General features: G+C 27.6%; 1 protein-coding gene across 1 annotated transcript; it reads left to right on the top strand.

Moving 5' to 3' along the window:
* Nucleotides 1-2,980: 2,980 nt before the first annotated feature.
* Nucleotides 2,981-5,207, top strand: Cda9 (Chitin deacetylase-like 9). Its single transcript, XM_035085190.1, has 5 exons — nt 2,981-3,209; nt 3,292-3,485; nt 3,564-3,950; nt 4,660-4,800; nt 4,884-5,207. The coding sequence occupies exons 1-5, from the start codon at nt 3,048-3,050 to the stop codon at nt 5,137-5,139; spliced, it is 1,140 nt and encodes a 379-aa protein (XP_034941081.1). The 5' UTR covers nt 2,981-3,047; the 3' UTR covers nt 5,140-5,207.
* Nucleotides 5,208-12,184: the final 6,977 nt, after the last annotated feature.

The following is a 12,184-nucleotide window of genomic DNA, read 5'->3' as shown; positions in this document are numbered from 1 at the left end:
TACTCATCAATTATTTTAACTGTTGTTTTTAATTATTGTTTTGTCATTGTTTATTAATTTGTGTATTAATTATCATTACTATTACTATTGTTATTGTTTATTAATTATTACTGTAGTTATTATCTTTATTATTGTTATTAATCATTAATATTATTATTGTTTATTCATTATTGTTGTATTAAGTATCGTTACTATTGATATTAACTATTTTTATTGTTCATTGATTGCTGTTGTATTAATTATTATTATTGTTGTTGTGGCAGGATTATTGTTTGTTTGTTTCAGAAATACCACATGAGGCTCCAAAGAGTTAAAATTTTTATCTCCATTAATTGATTTTATTCTTCAGCTCCTTAATCTACAGGTTCTTATCAATATTCACTAGAAATTTTTCTTGTGATCGTTTGAATGATTCAATCGTAAAATATTTTTATTCTTTCAGAAATGCACGACTTCACAAGATCGCATCATCAGCATTTTTAAGGTCTAAAGTTCCAAAGAGAAGTAAAAAGAGTTTTAGGTTTAAAAAATAAAGAAATGAAATGTATGTGTATAGGTCAAAGCATTTGTTGGTTGAGAAACCAATTCAGCGGCAGACCAATTATCCACCCTCATGAGATATCTCCGAGGGTTGTAGATGGGCTAGACGAGATCGTCGAGAATTAAATATTCATAATTCGATTGAGCCAATTAACTGAGCTAAAGGCAAAGAGAGAAGTATTTTTTTTTTCTGTAAATATTCATCTCTTTGATAAGTAATTATGATGCTTAAAAATTCATTCGAAAAACGAATACTAAAAACATAAATAATTTTTCATATTTTATTTTTCGGTCAATTTAGACAGCATTTTAGTAATCTTTAATTAAATCATCGAATAGAATTAAATATTTTACGTATTACAAGCAAATAAATGGTAAGACATCTTCTTCCAATTTATTATTTCAAAGTCTGATTTAAAATACTCAACTCAACTGCGCTGTTTGCTTCACTAATATCATTACGAATAAAATATTGAAACAAAATATCAAAATATAGCATTGGAATAGACATCAAAGATTATCTCTATTTATTTATTTATAATGAATAAATTATTTAAATAGTTTTAATTCTAGGTAATCCAAAAAAAAATGGTTGCTAACTGATGAACATTTATGGCAGGTTAACTGGAATTGTAAAATTTTTTTAATCAGGTACTGCGATGATTTCTATTTCTCATCAAGAAATAAGTCTACTAAGTGAGAACAATTGCAAAATACATGTACAATAGAGCATGCGGCAGGTTTTGTGGCGTCTCACGCGACTCAGTAGACACCTTGGCGCCGTAAAGCTTCCGCATTGCCCCGTTTTGTCCTCGTGTACGGTCGATGTATCCCATGTTGTGCTCTTTCATGCAGTATTCTCCCTTTTTACCAACTATCATCGATTGTAAAACAAATACCAATAGCGAATCAATATTGTACACTACAATTTATCCTCTTGAAATATGTCAACTGAATAAACTCCTAATTTTCCAATCTCCATCAGCTCATACTGCTGTGCATTTAGCGAACATAAATCTAATGTCGATAAATTCCTCGGAATCACCATTGGATTTATAATACTTATTACTGCATAAAAAAATATGTATATCTATTTTTTTTGAAATTTATGTATTGTCCTAGTTGTAAATAAATAAAATTAAGATAGTCTTGGAGTAAAAAAAAAGAGAGAAACAATAAAATATAAGAGGAAAAATTTCAGGTACGAGAAGGGAAATATAAAAGAATATATAAGATAGTAATTTGATCTAAAAAACATGTTTGAGGGATGGAAAAGACTCTTATGCTTACATCTATACTATCAGAAAGAAAGAGAAAATTCAAGTGGAGACGGCTGAGAAATAAAATATTCAACAAAAACAATTTTGTTTTAGTACGGTTCTTGCCCGCCACATCCACTTGCTGTATTAACTGTACAAATGTACCTAAACTCGTAAAACCAAAGAAAAACGACAGAAATGTCAAAGTAGAAAAATCATCCAGTAGTCAGACACGAAATATATACTGTTTCAGGATATTCATAGATAAAAAATTGTTATTGCTTCTTGTTTAATTATATTTATTCGATTATTATTTAATATTGGTATAAAAATGTATTCTTTCAATGATTTATTTCAAGTAACCATCAGAATTCATCCAAATGTTGCCATATCAATTCTAAACAAAAAATATTTCATTGCAACTATTAAAATATTATCATTTTTTTCGGTATATTTACTTGTCTAAACGCCATACCCTTTATCCTTTCACAATGCTAACATAAAAATAATACACTGCTAATCTATTAAAATTAAAATATATTTTTATTTTAATTATAATACACATTAATTATGCTAAATACTAAAACTCTATATGCAAACTCTAGCATTTTTTACTCACTTTAAAGTCTATTAAATTATCTAATTTATTTTTAAAAATTTAATATCCAACACACTTAATGTGAATTATTTTAACACACCCTGAAAATTGTAGATTCAAAGTACTCCTATGAGTCACTTGCATACACCAACACCATCATCAGCATCAGCAAAAAAAAGACAAAATCATTTGCTCTTTTTTCTTGCTTTCATAATAAGCTTATTGATTAATTGGTATGCAGTTATATTCGTGGATGCACACACAGCATCTCTATACCATTCATAATCAATTCATAAAATACATATTATGTTCACTTAATTGTTTTATCTCTTCATTATCACTTCAGAAGTACTCAATAATATATAAATTGAGTAAGGTATTTTATTAAATGATCTGTGATTAGTTTTTTAAAAAATCCCTCGATGCATCAGATAATATAATAGTTTTGAAAAACTCCTTGAAAGATAAAATATAAAAAAAAGTTTATAATACGCAGGAAATGTGGTAGATAATAATAGTTTTTATCTATACAATATCGATATAACTTGAAAAAAAGATAACTCAGTTCATTAAATAAAGAAATAATTCTTAGGTTTCATTATTTGTTGAGCATTTGTGTCACTAGTGAACAATAAATAAAATTTAAAAAAATGAAGAAAATTTTATTTTTCGTTAGTTTATTCATAACTGTCTATTCAATTAAGGGTTTGAAGCTTGCTGGACCTTGTACACCAACAGTTTGTAAGCTTCCAAATTGTAAATGCAGTACAACAGACAGTGGAAATGCAATTCCACTTGCAAAAACCCCACAGGTGAAGAAATATATCACATTATTTTAATAAATTACTTTCAATATTACAATTTTGTTATGTAAATATTATAATTCTCTTCCAGATCGTTATGTTGACTTTTGATGATGCAGTAAGTGCACTAACACATGACTTCTTTTCAAAAGCTCTTTTTGGTCGTAAAAATCCTGATGGATGTCCAGTTGGTGCTACCCATTTTCTAAGTCATGAATACGCTGATTACACCAAAGTTCACGATCTTTGGTTGAAAGGACATGAAATTGCTCTACACTCTATCACGTAAGTATCAAAAATATTTTTATCTTATTTTATCAAAAAATGAAATGATTAAAAAGGATATATTGTGACATTTTATAGTCATTCAACATCAGAAGAGTATTGGGTGAAAATAAATTTAACGACATTTAAATCGGAATTCGATGGAATGAGGCAGATAGTCATGCATTTTGCAAACATTCCGAAAAGTGATATTCGGGGAGTGAGATTACCATTTTTACAGACTTCAGGGAATACGAGCTTTCAAGGAATTCAAGAGCTAGGATTAGTGTATGATAGCTCAATGCCATCTATACAATATATGGAAAAAGCCCTTTGGCCATATACTTTAGAATATGCTAGTCATCAGGATTGCATGATAGAGCCTTGTCCGACTGCCAGTTTTCCAAATATCTGGGAAGTGCCCATGACTATGTGGCAAGATGAAAAGAACGTGACTTGCAGCATGGTTGATGCATGCCAACATATGTAAGTCAATAAATTATATTCATATTTTTTAGTTTTAATATTAACAATTGAATTATTAAATATTTATAACAATTAATCATATCAAATGGTTAACAAGAATATTTTGTTAATATAAGCCTAACTCTTGAAAACTTGGGATCATTTAATAAGTTAAACTCTTTCTAAATTACCACTCACCTTCTTTATTCCACAGTTTTTTTATTATTAAAAAAAAACGACTTGACCGAATTTGTTTAAACTTTCTTCTAAATTTTCTTCATTGCATTATCTTGCTAATGAAATTAGTCCGAAGTCAATATCTCCAGTAGTTCTCGAGATATCGAAGATGAAAGAAAAGCTGGTATACGTACGTACAATTGTACGTACGTACATTGTACGTACGTACATCTATTTTTGAACCGTCTTATATCCTTTCAAATGACAAAAATTGACATTATTGCAATAACTTCCTGATAAAAAGTAAAAAATACCAACTCAGCAAGACTAATTGAATAATAATTAACCTAAAAATAAATAAGATCATCTACATGGATGCGTTGATAATTATTTTACAAGTTTTCGATTAATTTGGATAATCCATAATGACGTGGGTAATGCTACATAAAACGTGATGGGGATTAACTAACACGGTCGATCAAGCCCAAATTCATGGTGTGGTATCATCATCTAGCCATATTGAAGATCGTAATTTGACCCACGACTGTTCTAGACCGGCACGAGCTGAGCCGATTTTCAAATGGATCATCAAGCAATTCGAGCGACACTATAAGTCTAATCGAGCACCATTTCCAGTATTTATGCATGCTGCTTGGTTTCTCAAAAATCCAGAAAATTTCAAAGCATATAACATGTATGTCGCTATTATTATTATTTTTATTCCAACCCAATGACGTATATCAAAAGTGTGATGATATTATTGATGCTTCATTATAGGTTTCTTGATTATCTGCAACGTTTACCAGATGTTTATATCGTGACTGTAAATAAGGCAATCCAATGGATTAAAAACCCAAAGTCGTTGAATGAGAAAAAACCATTTGGAGAGTGTGAGGCTAGGGTTCCTTCCGCTCCATGTACACCTCAAACTTGTAGACTACAAACAATTGCTGGCGAAGACAGATGGATGACTTCCTGTGTCAAAGTGTGTCCCAATAAATATCCATGGCTCAATAATCCACTTGGAAAATAAATTTGCAATAAATGGTATCATTATTGACATGATAAATTAAAATATAATTATAAATAAAATAAAAAAAATGAATGATTTAAGTAGTACTTAAAATAATTTGTGAACATTTCTTGATAATAAAAACGAGTATAAGTATAATAAGATATTTAAGTGTGTCTCGAATTATTGCTTCGAGTATAATCCTTTGACGTATAAAATGTTATATACGTAAGAGATAAATCTTAGTACAGAACAAACTGCTCGTCCACAGCATTATAGTTGGTACCTAACGCTAACCTAGCTTGCTAAGGCCACACATATCCGTCGGGTCGTAAAGTTCAAACCCAATTTCTGCCGGATACCATTAGCAGGACCCATTAAACATTAAATGACAAGGAAAATGTAACCCAAATCTCACCAAACGAGCCAACCAACTCCCTATGATTTACATCTTGCAATTTTACACATTGCTATTAAGACATTTATTTTTATTATTATTATTATTATAAATATTATATATCCAATAAAATATATTTTAAATACTTTACTAATTGCAACCATTCATGACAACTTTTGTATTTATCATTCCAAGTTTAATAAAAATATACAATTATAAAATATTTTAAATATATTTTATTGAATTATTAATTTATTATGATAATAAATAATTTATCAAGTTATAAAAAAAGATTGACTTGGTGGTACTGCACTAGTTATTTTATGAAGCTCAGTTTAATTTATTTAATGTACTTATTATTTTTTTACGATTCAAATAATATTTATAAATAATTTTTTTTTTTAATTAAAAATTAAGGAGATTCTTATTATGGATATGTAAAGGATAATATGATAAATAAAGTATGTTAAAAGTGATCAAATTTTGTGCTCATTGTGCCATCTCTTATGTCAAGTTGGAACTTGAAATCGTATACAATTTTATATATATTTGAATAATATTTATAGATTTTTCTAAAATTGCTATCAACATTTATTTAACATCAATTTTTAATTTATGCATTTTTATAATAATGACCATTAATAAATCGACCATTAAGTAATTTCATTAATGAAGAACACAATTATTTATTGACTTGAAAAAAAAATAATAATGTCGAATAATAATAAAAACTATTTATTAATAAAAAAAAACTGTATATCACATGTGTGTATTTTGTGATGATTCAAGGGTAATATAAGATGTATGTGATATTGTAAATAAAGTGAAAAAAGTTAATAATACTTTAATGTAATTTTTATGATAGAAATAAAAGTCAAGGTAAAATCCTTAGAGAAATCAGAAAGTCTATCAGATGGCCATACAATTTTACACTGTGAGAGGAATCGATGATCACAGCACGAATATTTATCAAGATTGAAACGACACTCTGACGTCCAGATTTCTCCAGAGAAATTATTCTTGAATGAAATTCGAAGATTTTTGTATATAAAGATTTTGTCAAGTCAACCAATAGAAAACGATAGTCACTCTATATCGAATTTAAGATATACAAGTTAAGGGAATATTTCCAAGAATTGAAGGTAAAATACGATTGAGGTATTTGCGTAATTTTGGCCATGGACGAAGGAATACCTGAGTTTGTGGTTGGTAAGAGAAAGAGATAAGGTAAGGAATATAAAGAGTTAGAGTGAAAGCCAGACAGTTTAGGCAGTAATGTACAAGAGATCCTGCCCGACGCTCCTAACTCAGCAAGATCTACGACTTTCCTGTAACATAGATTCACATTTGCCGCATAGTAGTCCAAGCAGACGCGTGCCCTCACTTCTTACTTTACCCTCTTTCTCTTCTTTACTCTTTCCTCTAGCTCTCTGTTGCGCCCTCAAGTAAAACCTCAAATGAGACCGCGTGGGACCTTCGTGCACGATCTACGAAAAGCATCCGGCGGACGACGCGGCGCCTCGTTATTTCACCCTTGACAATTTTCAACTGAGGAAACTGAGCTTTAAGCAATCATTTTATTGAGATAGAAGCAAGTACTTGTTTTCTTACTGTTTTTTCTACTCTCTTGTATCTTATAGTTGTAGATGGGTTTAAGTGCTTTTTAAACCATCCCACTATATACCTTTAACAATATTTTTCAACTTTTTCTTAACATTTTTTGCTGATTTTTTGTACATTAAATAGTAATTTCGTTTACATTGTTATGTCGTGGAATAAATTCAGAATTTCAGTCAATTTTAAATACACACACACACACACTAATAGAAAAGTTTATTAATTGTTAAAAAATGCAACTTTTTTTTTATCTCAAGGTTTAATTTAGAATATTTTTTTTTTTTTATTATTTACCTCAAGTAAATTATAATATGTTATTATTTTAATAATGAGTAATTGTTTTGACTTATTATTAGCGACATGAATAGTCAAAAAATAATTAATATTCAATGTAATTAACTTGAGTTACTGACAATAAAATAGTAATCACTTAAATAAACTTGTGGATGTGTACTGACAGAAGAGAAATTTATTACTGTTTAAAAATGATTTAGCAATTGTTGAAATCAATGATTTTTAACTGTTAATAAATATTTGATAATAGTAAAAAAGCCTTGGCTACTATTTATTGGAGTGAAATTTACAATTGATTTCTCTTTATGTTTCTACATCTTAAAAAGAAATACTTTGTTATTAAAAATAAAAATTCTTTTTTATTTATTAATTAATTTATTATTAATATTGTGTGACGAATAATTTTCATGATTAAATAAAGAAAAAAAACATGTAAAAAATAATTATAATACACAATCATCTATCTCATAAACGAATTTCTTCAGAAATAATATTACTTGACGAAGAACGTGACTTTCTTTAGCTAGATGTCTTCTTTAACACGGAAAAAGGCATTCTCTTGAGACTTTGAGTTAGTAAGTAGAAAGCAAAATAAGAGGTGAAATGAACACATAATTCAACCATCCAGGGTTACCGAGTTCTCTTGACTTCTTATACACTATTATTCGTCCTCATTCTAATGCTTTTCTTTTTCTCTTCCATTTCTTATGTTACTGTTATATTAGAAAATGACTTACACAGTATAAGCTGCGGTATATTTATACCCACCGAATGTCTGAAAAACAAAAAAAAATTATCACAAGATGATTCCATTGTAGATAGAGATATTGTGTTGATGTTACACAGAAAATTATCTTATTATAAATAGATTTGATAATATCAGTACATGATTTAATACTTGGAATTACATGACGTTGTCATACTTTTAATATTAAATTGTTTTATAAAAAAATAAATGGAAAATATTTTGATAAATACAGTTAAAATTGGAGTAAGTTTTAATAAACATTCTGAATTTATTTCTATTTTTTTTTATTTTAATTTTTATTTAAATGAACGAAAAGTTTATTAAAAAGGACAGGATAGATTTAAATGAAAGGAAATGAAAAATATATAAATGGAGACATAGAATTATTTTACACAAAAAACAAGGATTTTAAAAAATCTCATGCTTGTCAATACAAAGCAAGTGCAAGTGATGAATAATAAAAATTTTTTTAAATAAATTATGAAAACTTTTATTAATGTATAGTAATTTTTTAAAAAAATATTCTAATTTTTGAGAAAAGTGTTTGAATTTATATGAGAAAGCGTCGGAAAAATTCTATCGCAGGAAATTTTACCTAGAAAATCAATAAATAAATTCTAACAATTTTAACAAAGTGGAATATTCAAAAAAAATTCAATCAATTTACTAAAATAATCTTGAAAATACTCATTGCACTTTTTGTTTATTAATTTTTCAATTTATTAATAAATTAAAAATTTTTTAAATCTGTTAATATATTGATAAACATTTTTTCTTCGTGTTCCACATTACCTTACCTTCCCCTACATAAATTATTTTCTTCTTTCAATAAAATGCAGAAAAAAATTTATTTTGTAAAAAGCATGTATAAAGTCAACAATTGAAAATCGTTTTGTTTAAAAATAATAGAAAAAAGCATCTTAGGTAAAGACGTAGATGACTGATTTTTGATCTGCTTGCGTGGTTCGGTCTCTTCTGCAGCCAACAGCGTGAAATTAAAAGTTCCGTTGAATCCCGTGAGGCTTCTTCGTCGAGAAAAACACTGAAAAAAAAACATAATTGAAAATAAACTAAAAAATAATTTAACAAGACTATATATTCAATTAAAATTAGCAGTAATTATTTTTTTATTTTTCTTCTAAATAAAAGTATTAATTACATTTCTTAAAAATTTATTATCACCGTACTATCACATGATATAAAATATATTTAAATAAATATTCAAAAATATTTTTAAATATTCACATGCTCTTTCTACGTTAAGTAATCTTTTTCCGACAATTTTAATGATAGTAGAACTCTAGTATAGAATAAAAAGATTTAAAGAAAAAGATATCACTTTTACATTTTCTGACGCCCGTCTGACTAAGCATATATCACTACTACTTGCCAAAGATTTATGTTTTTTAAATCTTCATTAAATATTCCATTCTATTGCAATAAATGATATTGATAAAAAGAAACTCAAATAATACGATATAAAAAGGATTTCTCGATGAATAAATTTAAAATATTTATTACATATTTTTTTTTTGAATAATAAAATATTTATTTACTTTATACATTTAATATGTAAACTATTATAGACAAATGATGAATTTTAATATTTCTAAAATAAAAAAAAATGATTTAAAAGATGGTTAAAAAGGTCTGCAAGAGAATCTAAAAAGATTCTTACTTTTCAACGGGGTGTACCTAACGGCTGCAAGTTATTTGCATGCGACTGCCATTCCCTGCACGTTTGCGACTGGTCGCCATCTTGCATCACTTTACTTTGATCTTACTGAGGCTAATATTGTGGTTAGTCCAGACCATAACGAAAAGAACAAAAATTTCTACAACGTGAAATATGTAAAAAAGAATATTTTATATAAATTAATTCTTCCCTCAAAGTCGTTTAATTCATCTAATGAATATTTTATTTAAAAAGATTTCAATATTGAAACACAGTAAAAGAACAAAAAAAACATGAATAAAATATTTTCACTCAAAAAAAAACTGAAAATGATAATTAAAAAATGAACTGGTAATAGTGTTGTTAAATGATAGAGATGAAGTTATTCTAGACTAAACTAAATAATGAATTTATGTGACAAAAAATAATATTGATGGTTTTGGATCAGTCAAAAAGAACTTTCATAAGCCATTTCATCTCGTCGAACCAGTATGGTATATGGTTTTAAGATATTCCATGCGCCGGGTGTTTGAGAAGTAATAAAAAGCCGGCGCGCGGCGTCATTACGTTCATCCAGACAAACGAGTCGCCGGCGTGACTGGGATGTCGACGCCGCGGAAGACGAATGCCTGACGTCAAAGGAAGAATCGAAAACTTATTCAAACGTAGTAGGGCAACGGGATTGCAGAAACGTATGGCTGATAAGAAAGTGGAAATGCCGTGAGCGTAAAGGAAGATGAGTTAATAATTTTTCATATTTTTATTGACATATTACATGATTTTGTAGTGAGTCAGCCATTTTATTTATTACTGTACTAAAAAAATTAAAATTTTCAATATGCAAAAAAATGTTTATTTAATAACGCATTGAAAGTGTTATTAACCCATTAGAGGTCAAATAAAAAGTACCGACATTTATACGAAATTTACTTTATTTTCATATTGTAATTAGAACATAAAAGGCATAATGCAGAAAAAGAATTCAAAAAAAAAATTTTTTTTTAAATTCCCTCGTAATTATGTTGAATATACTTGAAAAGTGTTATAATAAACTCAGCTAATTAGGTTACCCAAGTAAACTTTTCGAGATCTGTAATTGACACTTAAAAATATAGCTGTACTCGATCGAGTACAGTAACTTCTAATGGGTTAAGAATATATAATTGTTTAGAGTCATGGGGATTTATTAATAACCATATTGTATTGATCTCAGTTGTCAATAATTTTATTCATCTAATAAGTAGAATTTATTTCAAATATCTTTCTTACTCGACTTATTTTATTGTTTTGTATTATAAAAAAAATAGTGAGACTGAATTTGTTTAAACTATTTCAAGATCTTCTTTATTGTATTATCTTTGAAATGAAATTAGTCTGGAGTCGATATCTTCAATGGTTCTCGAGTTATCGAAAGCAAAAAAAAATTGGACCTACGTACGTACAATTATGCGTACGTACATTTAGTTTTATACCTTCTAATGTGCTTATAAATGTCTAAAAATGTAAAGAAATGATGAAATTACGAATTTCGATAGTCGACTCCATTAGAATAAATTCCTAATGTGAAGTTGAAAATTTTAATTAATCGAAATTTGATTTTTTAATAATTATTTGGTAATTTTTGTTATAAAAATCCTGTTAATTTCTTTTGATAGTATATTTCACTGTAAATTGAACAGTACAAATTACTATAAAATTTTTTTCGTGCAACATTAGATTAATTCCACTATAAAGTTTATAAAAAAAGATTAATTCAATGAAATGCAGATAATTCTTTTCACAGTAATCAAACAAAATAAAAAAGGTATTATTTTTTGTTATATTAAAAAACCATCAAAACTGATGTATAAAAATGTTGCCATGTGAATTCCAAAAAAATATTATTATTTGTGACTATTAAAAATGATGATTTTGTTACTAGAGAGAAAAATATTACTTTTCCACGAGTAATTGTTTTTACCATTGTAAAATCACTTTGCACATTTGGAATTATTTTAAAATACATTAAAATGCTGACAATTTTTATTAGAGAATTGAATAAATATGTCAATATTTTAAAAACATGTTTACATCTATCTTCAACATGATTCAAGTTAACAATCAAACTATATATTTATCAAATATTCTAAAGTTATTTTAAATAAAATTTTTTTACATTACTTCTTTCATCTCATTATCACGTTCCACATTCTAGTGTGACATGCACGTTCGACAATAAATTTTACCTCACCGACCAAAGTTAATATAACTTTTGTCGTAACGTTTCACTCTGATGGTGATGTTGGGCAAATATAAAAATAGTGCAAAAAGCACAAGAGGAGAGAACACAAGAGAG

Source organism: Chelonus insularis, unplaced genomic scaffold, assembly GCF_013357705.1.
Source record: "Chelonus insularis isolate UGA/USDA-ARS -01 unplaced genomic scaffold, ASM1335770v1 contig_399_pilon, whole genome shotgun sequence".
Lineage (NCBI taxonomy): Eukaryota > Metazoa > Arthropoda > Insecta > Hymenoptera > Braconidae > Chelonus > Chelonus insularis.
The sequence above is the reverse complement of the archived record's forward strand: the minus strand, read 5'-3'. Positions and strand labels throughout refer to the sequence as shown.

Bases quoted from the DNA above. Each gene is read 5' to 3' on its own strand.
- Cda9 (XM_035085190.1), top strand. From the start codon at position 3,048: ATGAAGAAAATTTTATTTTTCGTTAGTTTATTCATAACTGTCTATTCA. The intron at 3,486-3,563 runs GTAAGTATCAAA...GACATTTTATAG, and splicing joins ATTGCTCTACACTCTATCAC to TCATTCAACATCAGAAGAGT. The intron at 3,951-4,659 runs GTAAGTCAATAA...CGACTGTTCTAG, and splicing joins GTTGATGCATGCCAACATAT to ACCGGCACGAGCTGAGCCGA.